Below are 18,217 nucleotides of genomic sequence, written 5' to 3' on the forward strand. Positions count from 1 at the left end.
GGACTGACCCATTCTCTGAATACAAAGCCTAGGATTTGAGCGCTCGATTTTGCATCTGGTCATTTGGTACATTGTGTCGTTCAAGCCTAAATAACAAAAATCTGTTGAAAATAGAGACAGATGACCCCAAGATGGTCACTTTGCGACAAAGAACAGTTTCAGAGCAAATGGAAACCAATTTCATTTCTGGGGGGGCTGTACCATACTGCCATGTTATGTAGTCCTCAAAGGTTTGGCTGCAGAGACTGCGAATAACGATCATAGTTATTACAGCTAGAACGTGGTGGATGAACATGTTTACCTACGTCTACTGTGGCCACGGTGCATGCTACGGACTTTCATACGATCATTGCACTGCGTCCATGAAGTTCACCGTTGACCAGATACAGTATAGATGTCCACTTGCTGCGACAGCTCGAGTCAGATGCAAAAACTAGTCATTTGTCGAACGATCAAGTGACTGGAGAGACGTTGCTCGACGAGACCATCACTCTTGTTACTGTACTGTTCCAATTGTGCTATCTTCCTTGCAATGAAGTTTGAAACTTTGAAAATGGATCTTTTCTTTTTTTTGGGTCGAAATGAAAATGGATGTTTAACTCTAGGTTATATTAAGCATTTCATATCGCATAGATTCAAAATAAGATTAGGAAAGATAGCAATTGTCATTGTAATTTTTTCATATTATACCACTTTGTGCTCTCTGTATTGGAAATTGCCATTCTACATCTTATCAGAAAGATTTACAAGTGAAAAGACTCTTATTGACCTTTTATCATATTTTTGCCTCAAAATCCCGCCGCCACAAACTCCGATCGTCATGGATGGACGACCTTAAAGAGAGAGGGAGAGAGCGAGAGAGTGCAAAGAAGAGAACGGTGCAAGCACCACACAAGACTGACAAACCATCGGCGGCAGGCAGTGGCAATGTGGGTGGTGGCTGAATTAAAGTTAGGATTTTTTTCGAGGATTTCGGTGGGCAAGGAACTCTGGATGGTGATGAGAGCATTTTGGAGGGAAAAATGGTGATTTTTAAAGAAAACCATAATGATAACCGATTTCCGGTGCAATGCAAATTAGTAGCCACAACTCGGGGCGAAAACCAGTCAATAGTGGGAGGGGGTAAAAAGTGATATTAGCGTAAGAAATGTGGATGACTTAGCAATTTTCCCAACAAATTATCATAGGCAATCAGAGGCCAACCGAAATAACGGCATTTTGCCTATCTTCTCTTTCAAAAGTTCTTTCTTCGCGCCAAAACTAACTCCCTCAGCCTTGCACTGCCCACTCATTCTCTTCAAGAACCCAAATCGTCTTTTGAAAAAGGGAGAACTCTGCTTGATCGTCCCTTTCTCTTCAAAAGAAGATCTCCTCGACATCAAAGCTCGGTCGAGATCGGTGGAGACAACACAGTTCAGAACCATCAAGCTTGGGTTGAAGCCGGGAAGGAAGATATGGATCAGTCCAGCACTGGAAGTTGTCAAGTCAATGAGGGGCATCAAGATGAAAATCAAAGCAACCCCCCTCCGATCCCAGAACAGGTACTTGCATTGTTCTTGGAAATGGGTGGTTTGACAGAGAAACAACAAGTCAAATCCCATCACGAATAGTTCACAAAATTTTGGGCCGTCCTTGAGTTTTCGGTTTGGGAAAAATTCATTACCATGGAACGGTCAGTTCTTTCTTGTTTTGGTGTTGATTCAGCAAAGTTAAACAGAGCAGAAGGAATACATGACCAAGATTTTGGTGGGTCACCTTCTGCTGTTTCATACGCCGAAGAGAAAAGGGGAATATTTCATCTAATTCAGATTGATAACTAGAATCCCATGCAAATTCCATAAATTTTCTGTTATCAACTACTTTTGATCCATTCAAGAGCTCCATGCATCACAGTGTCAGATTATAAATTACCGACAGTTGTAACGAAAACAGTTCAATGATTCATCACTCAAGTTCGTTGATTGTCTCAGGTTCAAATCGATGATTCTCCAGTTTACAGAATAGAAAGAAAACTGGGAAAGGGAGCTTACGGGCAAGTTTATGTCGGACGAGCCATCAGTCCTTCAACTTCAAGTGATCAAACTGCTGCGGAAGCAGCACAGGTATGGCCTCGAGCTCTAATTTTATCATTTTGAAAGAATTCTTTAACATTGGCGCCGTGACTCTACGTGATCTAATCCGGCACTATCTAGGTGGCTATAAAATTCGAGCACAAAGACAGCGAAGGATGTGAAGGTGGCATCCCTAATGAGTGGAAAGTTTATGAGTGAGTCCTTTAGGTCTATTGCATGTTAGATTTGGCTATATCTTGCTCTTGCATGTGGCATTGGACTAGGGTGTTGAATTTCATATCTGCATTCTGCATATTGTGCAGTGATCTGGGTGAAAATCACGGCATACCACTGCCACGAGTACATTACAAGGGGCAACAAGGTGACTATTATGTCATGGTACGTGCATTCCCTTCAACTTGGATTTTGTACTATTAGAATACAAATTTTTGATGATCCTCTTCGTATATGCAGGTCATGAATTTGCTTGGCCGTAGTTTAGAAGCCCCTTCGGTCAACTTTTCCTGGCAAATTTTCGATGACCTTCGCATAGGCAGGTCATTAATTGTCTCTCAGCTTGGACCTAGTTTGGACCTAGTTTAAACATTCTTGAATTCTATTTCAGCTTCTGATGTTAGCTCTTTCCTTGCTACTACAGCCTGCCATCAGAAGCAATTGCATGTATTGCCGTTGAAGCAATATCTATACTTGAGAAGCTGCACGCTAGAGGGTACTAGAGCACTAGCTTCCAGTCGCATGTTTATTAGAATTTTTTTTACCGGCTGGTCAAATCAGTTTTTTGGTAGGCCAGACTATCGGAAATCTATGCCAGGTCTGTCTTTTCCCTGGCGTTTCTCATGTATGCTTCTTTTCTGGGCAGGTACATCCATGGTGACATAAAACCAGGAAACTTTTTGCTTGGTCCTCCAGGAACTCCTGAAGAGAAAAAATTGTTTCTGACTGACCTTGGATTAGGTATCTGCGAATTGCATGAATACTTTTATGCTAGAAATTAGTGATGGCGAAGGAGAAATGCACTTCTCATCGTTTGTTCATGACCTTGCAGCTACAAGATGGCAAGATCCCTCGACTGGTTCGCATGTTAAGTACAACCAAGCACCAGATGGTTACAGGTTTGGTCGAATGATGTTAACATCTTCATATGCAAATTCCACATGCCCTACCTGTTTAATTACAGTTCCAATGGACTGAAAAAAAAAATTACTGCAGAGGAACAGCTCGATTTGCAAGTGTGCACACTCAACTTGGTAGAACAAGTAGCAGAAGAAATGACCTAGAGTCTATGGTTTATGTGCTCGTTTATCTTTTGCGCGGCCATTTGCCTTGGGAAGGACATCGGGTATTGGTCTTTTCATCCTATAACTATGACCTAGAGGATTTCTTGAAGCATACACCTGTACTGATCTTTTGATCAACAAAGCTCTTTCAGGGAGAGGATAAAGCTTTCCTTGTTTGCAAGCGAAAGATGGCCACTACGCTAGACACTCTGTGTTACACTTGTCCTGAGCCTTACCTGCAGCTCACCACGTCTGTGCTTAATCTGAAATTCGATGAAGAACCGAACTATGCTAGATACATTTCTCTCTTCCAGGGGATCATTGGTCAAAATCCATACGTTTGGCCCGTGGCCACTGATGTCTCTCCAGAGGTAGTATCCTATTCTAGTGACAAGCAATAGAAGTTAATGAAGTTTCTCAGTTGAACTCGTCCTCTAATTGAGCCATGCCTTTCTCTTTCATGTGATACGCACATATCAGGAACCGCGTAATGATGATGACGAGCCGTCAAAGGAAATACGAATTGGGTCGAAAGTAGCACAATGGATAAGCATTTACGATATGTATCCACCCATGAAGCAAAGGTGAGGACTTGCATTGCAGATTTATTTAGTTTTTCTGTGGTACCTGAGTTTATTGATAATCATCCTCTTTCTTACAGATACGTCTCTAATTTGGATTATATCGACCTCATCTTACACATTGAGAAGGGACATGCGGAGGGAATGTACATCACCGGTGTGGCTTACAGTTCTTGCTCTAAGTCATGGGCCATAATGATGGATGATCAAGCTGGCTACAATGATCAGATTTATGCTTTTTCAAGCGGCTCTCTTCATGAGGTTCTGTTTGAGCAGCTTTTTTTTTTTTTTTTTTTGAGTCAGGTTTGAGCAGCTTTACTTTGGACATTCGCCTATACATAACTGCATTTTACAATTCTGATCATAACTGGAAGAAGTTTTTTATTAGACCATTAGAAACATAAGTACATCAACCTCTCACAGTGGGATTCTAAATTAGGACTGTCTTGACTGCTTGTTTCCTTATTTGAAGGCATGGATTAGGAAAAACTGGTCGGAGAACTTCTACATCACTGCAGTGGCTGGAGCAGATGACGACAGATTTCTGGTTATAATGTCCAAGGGTTGGTCCATGAATTCTTGTTTTACCGGCTTTCTTGATATACAGAAAGGGACCCAGAATATTCGGCAGTCTTGTTGTGTTCTTGAGACATTTCCTTTCGAGTGGATCAAGAAGAAGTGGGCTGAAGGTTTTTACGTCACCGCCATTGCCACTTCCGGGGACCAGTGGGCAGTAGTCTGCTCCAAAGGAACCAGATTTACTGACCAGGTTCTTCTTTCTTCTTCTCCTTTTTCACTACTACCCAATTACGCCTTACTTCAAGAATTCCCTTTGTAGTGTCCGGACGATTGCCCTGATTCGGTTTCTTGCACTAAACTTTTAAGGCCGTAGAGCTAGACTTTCAGTATCCGGCTGAGGGCATTCATGAAAGGTCGAAGCAGGGCTATTACATCACTTCGGTCGCAGCCAATCCGGAAGAGATTGCCTTTATCTTCAGTATTCCTGGAGCAGTACCAGCAACTGTAAATGCAGAGCAAGAGATGCTTCGGACTTTCGATTTTCCTGATGACAGTAAGATCCAGGTGACTAGCTTGGCCCTTTTACCCAGCATCTATTTGGCTGTATTACCTCTGCTTCACCAAGCCCTTGTTCTCGTTTTCTGCAGGAGAAGTGGGCAAGGAATTACTACATTTCTTCTCTTTGCTGCGGTTGAACCATTGCTTAAGCTACCAAGTACAATTGCAATCAAGGATGTTTTTTGCCACCAACCCAGTACAGAATGGGACTGATTGTAACCTCTTTGCCATAGTTTTGTGCAGGAAAATTTTCATATTGATTCTGAAACTTTCAAGCTTAACAACAACAACGATAACGATAGCAGGACAAAAGAGTTAGGCCTACATTTGGTAAATTTTTCCTGAATGGTAACCGACTTTTCTGCACGAGGCGTGACATTTCTTGACAAAATTTTCAGTACACGTTAGGACTTGATATTGTCGATTGTTGGCCATGTAAAATTTGATTTTCAGAAACCAGACCAGCCAAAGAACCGTGATAGAATTGTAACTTCAGTGGAAACATCAACTTTGTACCAGAGGTTACCTAGGGTTGATCTCGTACTTGCATAAATGCAACTAGACGAAATTTCATGAATTTTCCCGAATGCAGTCAAGCTCCCTTCTGCCTTTGCACTAGAGCGCCAATCTCCATCGGGACCGAGAATACCCATGAGATGATCACCATTCCTAGCTGAATCGAATAGAACAAGCTGTTAGTGTTGGTGATCATGTCAAGTGATACATCAAACTATCAGGGGAGGAGAAATTCAGGAACATTAGCGTTGGATAAACCTGTCATCAAATAAGTATACATAGAAAGGAACGACCCCTTCTCTGAATACCAAGCAAATTGCAGACAAAGACGGGATCTGAAGTGCTCGATTTTGTGTCTGCTTGTTTGCTACATTAGTTGTTTAAGCTTAATCAGCAAAAATCTGTTGAAAATAGAGAGAGATAACCCAAGAAGGTTGCCTTCCGACAAGATGCAGTCCAGACACAATGTTGGTTCTGCAACGGAGAACAATTTTGTTTTTGGGGACGTACCATACCGCCATGTATTCCTCAAGATCTGGCTGCAGAGACCGTGAATTACAATCATCATAACTAGTATAACAACAAAGTGATGGATGAACATGTTACTGTTGTCCACTATGGACTGTGCATGCTATGGCTTCAACTTCAGGACTGCAGAGTCAGATACAGTAGCTTCTCGTCTCTCGAATGATCAAGTGGTTGGAGAGACATTCCTTGACATGACCATCTCTCTTGCTACTTGACCATTGCAATTAATTATCCTGTCTTTTGCAATGAAGGTTAAACCTTTGCTTGCTTGACGATGGATATAAGATGAAAAAGAATAATGTATCATTGAACATACTAGTGAAGATACAAGATTTGAAATTTGGGGGTTCGCCTCAAGCAATCCATTAAACTATCAACAGGCGGAAAAATTTAGGAACGGCAGGTTTGGAAGGAACTGGCATCAAAGATGTGTATATACCGAAGAACGACCCCTCTCTGAATACCAAGCAATTGCAGACCCAGTAAGGATCTGAGTGCTCAAATTTGTATCTGCTTGTTCGCTACGAATTACGATCGTATCATAATGCTTTACAAGTAAAAAGACTCTGACTGCCTTTCTGTCAAATTTTTGTCCCAAAATCCATAATTTGTTTCCTCGAAATCCGGCCACCACAAGCTCTGACCACTCTCCACCCACCACCATCCCATCACGACGGCCATGGCACCTAGGGGTCGAGAGAGTGAGAGGGACGGAGTGAACGGCCGATGAGGAATTTGAATTGTGATAGGGGCATTTTGGGGAGGTAAATGGTGATTTCTATAGAAACACTATAACGGTCAACCGAAATAACGGCACTTTTTGCATATCTTCGCCGTCCAAAGTTCTTTCTTCGCGCCCAAAAAACTAACAAACTCACCTCGCGCTTCCTACGTATTATCTTCAAGAACCCACATCATCTTTTCCAAGAAAAGAAGAAACCAAATTGAAAGAAGATCTCCTCGATAATCAGAGCCTGGTTGAGACCGGTGCGGGCGACGCGATTCGGAACGAGCAAGATTTGATTAATAAAGCTTGGGAGGGCAGATATGGATCCGTCTATGACTGTAATCCCCATGCGAGTTCCATGAATTGAGTTTCTGTCATCAATTACTTTTGCTCCATTTTGAGGACTTCGTGGATCACAATATGGGATTATATGTCACACACGGTTGTAATGCTTTTAGGTACGATGCAAGTTCCAAAAATGTACTGAAAATTTGATTGTCTCAGGTTTACATCGATGATTCTCCAGTGTCCACAATAGAAATAAAGCTAGGAAAGGCAGATTTTGGGCAAGTTTATGCCGGTCAAGCCATCAGTCCTCCAACTTCAAGTGATCAAACCGGTTTGGAAGCAGCAAAGGTATGGCCTCGAGCTCTAATTTATCATTTTGAAACGATTCTTTTACATTGGCGCTGTGACTTTACATGATCGAATCCGGCACTATCTAGGTGGCTATAAAATTCGAGCATAAAGATGGCAAAGGATGTGAAGGTGGCATCCCTAATGAGTGGAAAGTTTATGAGTGAGTACTCTAGAATAACCGTGTGTTAGATTTGCCTTCTATTGCCGATTCCATAGGAAGCAAGTTGAACAAGAAAATGATCAATCCTGTAATGATTCTGAAACTTTGTCATACTTTTGTGCCGGAAGTTTCTAGTATTGATTCTGAAACTTTTCAAGCTTCACCAAGAAAAACTGAAAAAAGTGGAAAATTTTGCCCAGAGGTGACCAACTTTTCTCCGTGAGACGCAACACATCGTCACAGGTTTTGCAGGACCTGTTGGGATTCAGATCATATGGATGGCTGGTGTTTTATGATTGGAGTTTTAGAAACCAGACTAGCCTAAAAACCATGACCAACTTTGTACCAGAGGTTGAACTTGCATGGACCTTATATATGTACAAATGCAACCGGTCAAAAGTTCATGAATTTCTCAGATAAGTTCGAATAATCTTTCTCCTACTACTTGTTCACAACAAGGGAGAAAAGAAAAAGTCAACTGTCTTAGTGTTGGCGATCATTTGAAGCGATAAATTAACCTATCAACAGGTAGAAAATTTTAGGAACGTCAGGTGTGGAAGGAGCGGGCATCAAAGATGTGTATATACGGAGGAACGACCCCTCTCAATACTGAGCAATTTCAGACACAGTAAGGATCTGAGTGCTCGAATTTGTATCGGCTTGTTCGCTAAATTGTGTCATCTAAGCTTGACCAGCAAAAAAAAAAAATATCTGTTGAAAAAGGAGAGAGATAACCCCGAGATGGTCGCTTTCTGACAAACAACAGTCATCGTTTTAGGGGTGCTCTTAGTACACAGTGATAATGTTGCCAGATGCCGTCCCGATACGAGTTGGTAAGCATAATCTGCAAGGGGACCGATTTCATTTCCGGGCGCCGTACCATGCTACCATGTGTACAGCCCTCAATGATTTGGCTGCAGAGACCACAAACTACGATCATAGTTATTACAACTGCAACCTGATGAATGAACACGTTTATTGAAAGATCAAACAGTCTTGAGAGACGTTCCCCGACAAGACCTTCTCTCTGGTTACTTTGCCATTGCTATTATCCAATCTTCTTTGCTTTGATGGTTAAAACTCTGAGGAAAAAAAAAATGATAGCCCTAACTGAGGGGGTGAACCGGTAATTTTACATGAGGATGTCCTCATATAATGTCCCGATAGTTTTTCATAAGCAATCCCACTTCAACCGAAATAACGGCATTTCTGCATATCTTCGCCATTCAGAGTTCTTTCTTCGCGCCAAAAAACTAACAGACTCACCTACTTTTTCTCTTCAAGAACCCACATCATCTTTTTCGATGAAAAGAAGAAACAAGATTGAAAGGAATAATTCTGCTTGATCGTCCCTTTCTCTTCGAAAGAAGATCTCCTCGGTTATCAGAGCTCGGTTGAGACCAGTGGGGACAACACGGTTCAGAACTGAGTAAGACTAGATTAAAGCTTGGGAGGGCAGATATGGATCCCTCTGGAAGTCGAAGTCGTGAAGCCGGTGACAGGATTCAAGATAAGAACCAAAGCAACGCTTCTCCCATCCCAGAACAGGTACTTGGATTGTTCTTGAAAATGGGTTGTTTAATGGAGACGGAATACAAAATGTGAGTCGAATCTGAAGTTCAGTTGTTCACAAAATTTTGGACCTTTCTTGCTTTTCGGTTTGAGAAATTCAAAATTCAAAACAGTAATCAGTGTCGTTCTTGTTTTTGAGTTGATTCGGCAAAATTAAACACAGCAAAAGGGTCGAACATAACACAGATTATGGTGGGTCATCTTCAGCTATTTAATCAGCTGAAGAGAAAAAGGAAAATTTTGCATCTAATGCAGGTTGATAACTTAAATCACCATGCAAGTCCCATAAATTAAGTTTCTTTCATCATCGACTTTTGCACCATTCCAGAACTCCATGGATCACCATATCATTTTTTATGTTACCAACAGTTCTAAAGCTTTTAGGTACCAATGCAATCTTTTCGATGATTGTCTCAGGTTCAGATCGATGGTTCTCCAGTTTACACAATAGAAAGAAAACTGCGAAGGGGAGCTTTTGGGCAATTTTATGTCGGTCGAGCCATCAGTCCTACAACTTCAACTGATCCAACTGGTGTGGAAGCAGCAGAGGTATGGCTTTGAGCTCTAATTCTATCATTTTGGATTTTTCGTTACATTTGCACCATTACATTACATGATTTAATGCGGGCAATATCCAGGTGGCCTTAAAATTCGAGCATAAAGACGGCAAAGGATGTGAAGGTGGCATCCCTAATGAGTGGAAAGTATATGAGTGAGTCCTTCAGGATTATTGCATGTTAGATTTGGCTATATCTTGCTCTTGCATATAAAACTGGATTTGGGTGTTGAATCTCACATCTGCCTTCTGCATATTACGCAGTCAGCTGGGTGAAAATCACGGCATACCACTGCCACAAGTACATTACAAGGGGCAACAAGGTGACTATTATGTCATGGTATGTGCGTTCCCTTCAACTTGGGATTTGCACTATTAGAATGCGGAGCTTTCGACGTTCTCCTTCGTATATGCAGGTCATGGATTTGCTTGGACCTAGTTTAGAAGAAGCCTCTTTGGTCAACAACTTCCGGATGTATGTTTCCTTGTGATGTTAACAGCTTTTAAAATGTCTGCTCTTCAGGTTCTCAGAAACTTTCTTGAACTCTATTTCAGCTTCTGATGTTAGCTCTTTCCTTTCTATTTCAGCTTTCCATTGGAAGCAATTGCATGTATTGCTGTTGAAGCAATCTCTATACTTGAGAAGCTGCACTCTAGAGGGTAATAGATGACCAGCTTCCAATCGCATGTTTGTTAGAATTTTCTGTTTTGATTAGGCCAGACAATCTAAAATCTATGTCAGGTCCGACTTTTTGTGATGTTTCTCATGTATGCTTCTTTTCGGGGCAGGTACATCCATGGTGACATAAAACCAGATAACTTTTTGCTTGGTCCTCCAGGAACTCCTGAAGAGAAAAGATTGTTTCTGACTGACCTTGGCCTAGGTATCTGCTAATTGCATGAATACTTTTATCATCTAGGAATTGGTGATTGCGAGGAGAAATGCATATGCCTCATCGTTTACTCATGACCTTGCAGCTGCGAGATGGCAAGATCTCTCCACTGGTTCACACGTTAAGTACAAACAAACTCCGGATGATTTCAGGTTTAGTGCAAATGATGTCAACATCTTCATATGTACAGACCACATGCCCTACTTGTGTAATTACTGTTCCAAAAAAAAAAATTGTTGCAGAGGAACAATTCCATTTGCTAGTGTGCACTCTCAACTTGGTAGAACAAGTAGCAGAAGAAACGACCTAGAGTCTCTGGTTTACATGCTTGTTTATCTTATCCGCGGACATTTGCCCTGGAAAAGAGATCAGGTTTCATTCCCTATACCCAGTGAAGATTTCCTGAACCATGCACCCTTATCAGTCTTTTGATTGCCACAGCTTTTTCAGGGAGAGGATAAAGCTTTCCTTGTTTGCAAGAAAAAGATGGCCACTCCTCCAGACTCACTATGTGACACTTGTCCTAAGCCTTTCCTGCAGTTCACCGCGTTTGTGCTTAATCTGAAATTTGACGAAGAACCAAACTATGCTAGATATATTTCTCTCTTCCATGAAATCATTCGTGAAAATCCATACATCGCTGTCACTCATGAGGTAGTTTCCTATTCCAGTAAAAAGCAATAGACATTAATGAAATTTCTCACCGAGCCTGTACTCTTAGTGAGCCATGTCTTTCTATTTCATGTGATACGCTCGTATCAGGTACCTCGTAAGCGAGTGCGGTTAAATGACGACAACGAGCCATCAAAGATAATACGTATGGGGTTGAAACTAACACAATGGATAAGCGTTTACAAAGTTCATCGACCCATGAAGCAGATGTGAGGACTTGCATTTCGGACTTATTTATTTTTTCTGTGGTACCTTGAGTTTATTGATAATCTCCTTCCTTCTTGCAGATATTTCTCTATTTTGGATGATGATGACCACCCCTTATGCTTTGAGGACAGATATGCAAAGGGCATGTATATCACCAATGTGGCTTACAGTTCTAGCTCAAAGTCATGGATATTTATAATGGATGATAGCACCGGCTACACTGCTCAAAGAACTTTTGGTTTTTCACACCTTCCTGAGGTTTTATTTGAGTGGCTTTACTTTGGACTTTCATCTATAATAGATCCCAACAGTTGCATGTTACAATCCTGATCATACATAACTGGAAGAATTTCGTATTAGCCCCTTTAGAAACATAGATACATTAACTTCTTACAGTGGGATTCTCAATTAGGACTGTCTTGACTGCTTATTTCCTTATTTGAAGTTTTGGTATACCCTATATCGGTCGATGAACTACTACATCACTGCTGTGGCTGGAGCAGATGACGGCAGATTTTTAGTCGTGATGTCCAAGGGTCGGTCCACGAATGCTTAATTCTATTACGATGACTCCTTAGTTACGTCATACTCTAACATTTACCAGTTTTTCTTGATATGCACATAGGGACCCAGAGTGTTCGGCAGTCTTATCATGTTGCTAACACATTCCCTTTCGAGTGGATCAAGCAGCAGTGGGCAGAAGGTTTTCATGTCACCGCCATGGGCACTTCCAGGAGCTGTTGGGCAGTAGTTTCATCCTATGGAACCGGATATACCGACCAGGTTCTTCTTTCCCCTTCTCCTTTTATGAGACTACCTGATTACTGCTCATTTCAAGATTTTCCTTTGTCTGGGACTGGAAGATTTTGCTCTGATTCGCTTTCTTGCACTAAACTTTTAAGGCCGTAGAGCTAGACTTTCAGTATCCTGAGGAAGGCATTCATTGAAAGGTGGAAGCAGGGCTATTACATCACTTCTGTTGCGGCCACTCCGGATGAGGTTGCTGTTATATTTAGTAGGCGAGGAGTACCAGCAACTGTGAGTGTAGAGCAAGAGACGCTTCTGACTTTCAGTTTTCCTGGTGAACTTAAGCTCACGCATCTATTTGGTTGTATTAGCTCTGCTTCACAAAGCACTTGTTCTCATCTTATGCAGGAGAAGCATGCAAGGGACTACTATATTTCATCTCTTTGCTACGGTCGAACCATTGCTTAAGCTACCAAATATATCTGCAACCAAGGCTTTCTTAGCAAGGGACACGGCGGTTCTGCTGGATTTTTTGCCTTCTATTGCAGATTTCATAGGAAGCAAGTTCAACAAGTCACGGATAAATCCTGTACATAGTTGAAGAATAGCCACTTCCTCTAATGTCGTGAAGGAATTAATTCAAACCTCTTTGTGATACTTTTGTGCAGGAAGTTTTTAGTAATGATTCTGAAACTTTCAAGCTTAACCAAAAAAAAAAAAAAAGAAGGAAGCGGTTGCCAAGAGGTAAACCGAATTTTCTCCATGAGACACGACAGTTCATGACAAATTTTGCAGGACCCGTTGGGACTCAATCACATGGATTGTTTGGTCTTGTATGATCGGAATTTTAGAAACCAGACTAGCCTAACAACAGTTCATGACAAATTTCTGAATAGCAGGCAATTGCAGACAAAGTAAGGCTCTGAGTGCTCAAATTTGTGATTGCTTGTTCATTACATTGTGTCGTTTAAGCTTACTCAGGGAAAAAAAGTCTGTTGAAAATAGAGAGAGATAACCCCAACGTGGTCACATTACGACAAACAACATTCATCGTTTTAGGTCTGCTCTTAGTTCAGAGCAATAATATAGTAAGATGCCGTCCAGACACGAGTCGGTAAGCATAATCTGCAAGGGGACCGATTTCATTTCTGGAGACCGTGCATACTGCCAAGTATACAGTCCTCAATGATTTGGCTGCAGAGACCGCGAACGCTGATCATTGTTATTTCAACTGCAATGCGATGAAATTCATTTCCGAGGAGCAATCAGTGTCGTGCCATGATCTTGCAATCAGTGTCGCAAAAGAGAACTGGGAAAGGGAGGTTTCGGCCATGTTTATGCCGGTCGAGCCATCAGTCCTTCAACTTCAAGTGATCAAACAGGTGTGAAAGCAGCAGAGGTACACGGCCTCGAGCTCTAAATTTTGTCAATTAATTCATTATATTTGGCGCCGTTTCACACAGATTTAATGCGGCGCTATCCAGGTGGCCATAGAATTCGAGCATAAAGGCAACATAGGATGTGAAGGTGGCATCCCTCATGAGTGGAAAGTCTATGAGTGAGTCCTTCAGGATAATTGTGTTTACGATTTTGTCATGCCATGATCTTGCATGCGAAAATTGGATTTGGGTATTGTCAAATATGTCTTGAATTTTATGTACTTGGTCCGGTTCATCACCCGACCCGACATATTTTTTTGTGCGGCCCGAAAGTGGAGAAAAAATGGAGATTTAGTTCGCGACGCGGAGAGTTGGACCGATAGGGGCAATTTCGGAAAACTACTCGAGTTTGTACAACAAGATGAACGAACTTCTTTTTTTTTTTTTTTTTTTTTTTTTTTGTGTGGACAAGGAATTGGAATTGTGATAGGGGCAATTTGGGGAGGCAAAGAAAAACCATAACGGTCACTAATGTCCAGTGCAATGCAAATTGGTAGCCCTAACTGAGGGGTGAACCGGTAATTTTAGTAAATAGAGGGTGAAAATTTGAAATTATCGGAAAACATGAGGATGTCCTCACGTAATGTCCTAATAAATTATGATAAGCAATCAAACTTCAACCGAAATAACGGTCATTTTTGCATATCTTCGCCATCCGGAGTTCTTTCTTCGCGCCAAAAAAACTGACAGACTCACCTCGCGCTACCTACTTATTCTCTTCCAAGAAAAGAAGAAACCAGATTGAAAGGAACAGTTCTGCTTGATCATCGTCCCTTTCTCCTCGGAAGAAGATCTCCGCAATATCAGAGCTCGGCTGAGACCAGTGGGGACAACGCTGTTCGGAGCGAGCAAGAATTAGATTAAGCCTTGGGAGGGGCAGATATGGATTCGTCTGGAAGCCAAAGTGGTGAAGCCGGTGAGGGGCTTCAAGATGAGAACCAAAGGAACACTCCTTCCATCCCAGAACAGGTACTGGGATTGTTCTTGAAAATGGGGGCTTTAATGGAGACAGAATCAAAAAATGCAAGGAGTGTCGTTCTTGCTTTTCGGTTGGAGAAATTCATTTCCAAGATTTTGGCGGGTCATCTTCGGCTATTTGTTCAGCCGACGGGGAAAATGGGGAAATTTTCATCTAGTTCAGATTGATAGTAAAAATCCCCATGCAAGTTCCATAAATTAAGTCTGTCATCATCTGCTTTTGCTGCATTTCAGAACCCCATGGATCACTATATCAAATTATCTGTTACCGTGCAATAGATTCGATGATTCACCATGCAACTCCAAGTATCTAGTGATAATTTGATTGTCTCAGGTTCAGATCGATGATTCTCCAGTGTACAGAATGGGAAGAGAACTGGGAAAAGGAGGTTTCAGGCATGTTTATGTCGGTCGAGTCATCACTCCATCAACTTCAAGTGATCAAACGGGTGTGGAAGAAGAAGAAGTACTGCTTCGAGCTCTAATCTTTTCAATTAATTCGTCACATTTGCACCTACTCTACACGATTTCATGCGGCAATATCCAGGTGGCCATAAAATTCGAGCATAAAGACAACACGGGATGTGAAGGTCGTGTCCCTCATGAGTGGAATGTTTATAAGTGAGTCCTTTGGAATAATTGCATGAAAGATTTTGCCATGCCATGATCTTGCATGTGAAATTGGATTTAGGTGCTGAACGTCGCATCTGAGTTCTGCATATTGTACAGTGATCTTGGTGAAAATCATGGCATGCCACTGCCACGAATACATTACAAGGGGCAACAAGGTGACTATTATGTCATGGTATGTGCATTCCTTTCGACTCGAATTATGTGCGTCTACATTGCAAGGTTTTCGGTGATCTTCTTCGTATATGCAGGTGATGGATTTGCTTGGACCTAGTTTAGACACTCCTTTGACCGACAACTTCCCCATGTATATTTCCTCATGAAGTTATCAGCTTTTGCGGTGTCTACTCTTCAGGTTCTCTTAAACAATCTCTCATTCACTTTCAGCTTCTGATGTTTGCTCTTCCTTACTACTTCAGCCTGCCATTGGAAGCAATTGCGTGTATTGCCGTTGAAGCAATCTCTATACTTGAGAAGCTGCACTCTAGAGGGTAATACCATACTAGCTTCCAACCGCATGTTCTTTAGTGTTTTCTCTATCGAGCAGTCAATTAAGGTTTTGCTAGACCAGACTATCCGAGATGTATGCCAGGTTCATCTTTTGTGATGTTTCTCATGTATTCTTCTTTTATTTGGCAGGTACATCCATGGTGACATAAAACCAAGTAACTTTTTGCTTGGTCCTCCAGGAACTCCTGAAGAGAGAAGATTGTTTCTGAGCGACCTTGGATTAGGTATCTGCCAATTGCATGAATACTTTGATGCCCTAGAAATTAGGGATTGTGAAGGAGAAATGCGCATGTCTCCCCATTTATTCATGACCTTGTAGCTACGAGATGGCGAGATCCCTCCACTGGTTCACACATTGAGTACAACCAAACACCAGATGATTTCAGGTTCAGTTAAATCATTAGCATCTTCACAGCACATACCACATGCCCTAACTCTGTAATTTCTGTTCCATGCACCAAACAACAATTGATTGCAGAGGAACAATTCTATTTGCAAGTGTGCATGCTCAGCTTGGTAGAACAAGTAGCAGAAGAAACGACCTAGAGTCTCTGGTTTACATGCTCGTTTATCTTATGCGCGGCCGTCATTTGCCTTGGCAAGGACATCAGGTTTCACTCCCTATACCCCAGAGAAGATTTCTTCCACCATACACCCGTGTCAGCCTTTTGATCGCCAAAGTTCTTTCAGGGAGAGGATATGCCATTCCTTGTTTGCAAGCAAAAGATGGCCACTCATCCAGAAGTCTTGTGGGACACTCGTACTGGGCCTTACCTGCAGCTCACCTTATTTGTGCTTAATCTCAAATTCAATGAGGAACCAAACTATGCTAGATACATTTCTCTCTTCCATGAGGCCATTGGTCAAAATCCATACATTTGGCCAGTGCACACTGATATTGCTCAGAAGGTGGGATCCTATTCCCATAAAAAGCGACGGATGTTAATAAAAATTTCTGATTCGAGCTCGTCGTCTGATCGAGCGCAGTTAAATGATGATGATGAGCCATCAAGGGAAATTCGAATGGGGTTGGAATTATCACAATGGATAAGCATTTACAATAAGCGTCAACCCATAAATCAAACGTGAGGAGTTGCATTTCATATTTATTTACTTTTATGGTGCCTTGATTTCATTTATAATCTACCTCTTTCTTGCAGATATTCCCGATATTTGGACGATGACGACCTGCTCTCACGCATTAAGAAGGGATATGCAGAGGGATTGTATGTCACCAGTGTGGCTTACAGTTCTTTCTCTAAGTATTGGGCCTTAATAATGGATGATAGCGCCGGCTTCACTGCTCAGATTTTTTACTTTTCCGACGGCTCTCTTCCCAAGGTTCTATTTGAGTGGCTTTACTTTGGACTTTCATGCATGGTAGATCCCAATCGTTGCTGGTTAAATCATGATGACATGTACCAGGAAGAGCTTTCGTATTAGACCTATTAGGAGAGTCTTGACTGCTTATTTCCTTATTTGAAGGAGTGGATTGAGGAATATTGGTCAAAGAACTACTACATCACTACAGTGGCTGGAGCAGATACTGGCAAAATTTTAGTTGTAATGTCCGAGGGTCTGTCCCTGAATGTTAAATTTCTATTTCGATGACTATTGAATGACGTTATACTTTACCATTTGACCAGTTTTTATTGATATACACATAGGGATCCAGTGGGTTCAGCAGGCTTATCATGTCACCAGTACATTTCCTTTCGCGTGGATCAAGAAGATGTGGGAAGAAGGTTTTCATGTCACCGCCATGACCACTTCCGGGAGTCGGTGGGTAGTAATTTGGACCAATGGAACCAAATTTACCAACCAGGTTGTTCCTTCTTTCTCCTTTTCTGAGACTGCCCATTTAATCCTCACTTCAATATTTTCCTTTGGAACCAGAAGATTCTGCCTTGATTCGGTTTCTTGCGCTAAACTTTTAAGGCTGTAGAGCTAGATTTCGAGTATCCAGCCGAAGGCATTTATGAAAGGTCGAAGCAGGGCTATCACATCACTTCGGTCGCGGCCACTCCAGATGAGGTTGCTTTTATCTTTAGTAAGATAAAAGGAGCACCAGCAACTGCAATTGTAAAGCAGGAGACACTTCGGACTCCCAGTTTCCCCAACTATGATGTGATCGAGGTGATTAGTTTGGCCATTTTTTACCATCATCTATGTGGTTGCAGTGGCTCCGCTTCACCAAGCACTTGTTCTCATCTTCTGCAGGAGAGGCGGGCAAGGAATTACTATGTTTCTACTCTTTGCTACGGTCGAACTATTGCTTAAGCTACCAAATATAAGTGCAATCAAGGACGTCTTAGCAAGCGACACGACAACTCTGCAAGCATGTTTTGCCATCTATTGTACATTTCTTACCGATCAAGCCTGTACGGAGTTGAATAATAACCAGTTCCTCTAATACCATATGGAATTAGTTGTATC

General features: G+C 41.8%; 2 protein-coding genes across 3 annotated transcripts; both read left to right on the top strand.

Moving 5' to 3' along the window:
- The first annotated feature begins 1,325 nt into the window (after positions 1-1,325).
- On the top strand, positions 1,326-18,153 carry LOC115727001 (casein kinase 1-like protein HD16). Of its 2 annotated transcripts, XM_048278162.1 has the most exons (16): positions 1,326-1,541; positions 1,971-2,102; positions 2,193-2,266; positions 2,375-2,450; positions 10,122-10,180; positions 10,294-10,365; positions 10,495-10,589; positions 16,101-16,167; positions 16,260-16,392; positions 16,472-16,690; positions 16,769-16,866; positions 16,942-17,122; positions 17,267-17,357; positions 17,449-17,606; positions 17,720-17,917; positions 18,002-18,153. In XM_048278162.1, the coding sequence occupies exons 1-16, from the start codon at positions 1,455-1,457 to the stop codon at positions 18,059-18,061; spliced, it is 1,800 nt and encodes a 599-aa protein (XP_048134119.1). In that variant the 5' UTR covers positions 1,326-1,454; the 3' UTR covers positions 18,062-18,153. The 2 variants fall into 2 exon arrangements, with proteins under 2 accessions (XP_048134119.1, XP_048134118.1); XM_048278161.1 differs by lacking the exons at positions 10,122-10,180; positions 10,294-10,365; positions 10,495-10,589 and adding exons at positions 15,523-15,578; positions 15,691-15,762; positions 15,911-16,005 and having other exon boundaries at positions 16,472-16,866.
- On the top strand, positions 3,826-5,305 carry LOC125314890 (casein kinase 1-like protein HD16). Its single transcript, XM_048278163.1, has 4 exons — positions 3,826-4,191; positions 4,403-4,699; positions 4,816-5,013; positions 5,097-5,305. Exons 1-4 carry the CDS (start codon positions 3,892-3,894, stop codon positions 5,142-5,144), a joined length of 843 nt encoding a protein of 280 aa, XP_048134120.1. The 5' UTR covers positions 3,826-3,891; the 3' UTR covers positions 5,145-5,305.
- Positions 18,154-18,217: the final 64 nt, after the last annotated feature.

Source organism: Rhodamnia argentea, chromosome 4, assembly GCF_020921035.1.
Source record: "Rhodamnia argentea isolate NSW1041297 chromosome 4, ASM2092103v1, whole genome shotgun sequence".
Taxonomy (NCBI): domain Eukaryota; kingdom Viridiplantae; phylum Streptophyta; class Magnoliopsida; order Myrtales; family Myrtaceae; genus Rhodamnia; species Rhodamnia argentea.

Bases quoted from the DNA above. Each gene is read 5' to 3' on its own strand.
- LOC115727001 (XM_048278161.1), top strand. From the start codon at position 1,455: ATGGATCAGTCCAGCACTGGAAGTTGTCAAGTCAATGAGGGGCATCAA. The intron at 16,168-16,259 runs GTTCAGTTAAAT...AATTGATTGCAG, and splicing joins CAAACACCAGATGATTTCAG to AGGAACAATTCTATTTGCAA. The intron at 16,393-16,471 runs GTTTCACTCCCT...AAGTTCTTTCAG, and splicing joins TGCCTTGGCAAGGACATCAG to GGAGAGGATATGCCATTCCT.
- LOC125314890 (XM_048278163.1), top strand. From the start codon at position 3,892: ATGGATAAGCATTTACGATATGTATCCACCCATGAAGCAAAGGTGAGG. The intron at 4,192-4,402 runs GTTCTGTTTGAG...CCTTATTTGAAG, and splicing joins CAAGCGGCTCTCTTCATGAG to GCATGGATTAGGAAAAACTG. The intron at 5,014-5,096 runs GTGACTAGCTTG...CGTTTTCTGCAG, and splicing joins CTGATGACAGTAAGATCCAG to GAGAAGTGGGCAAGGAATTA.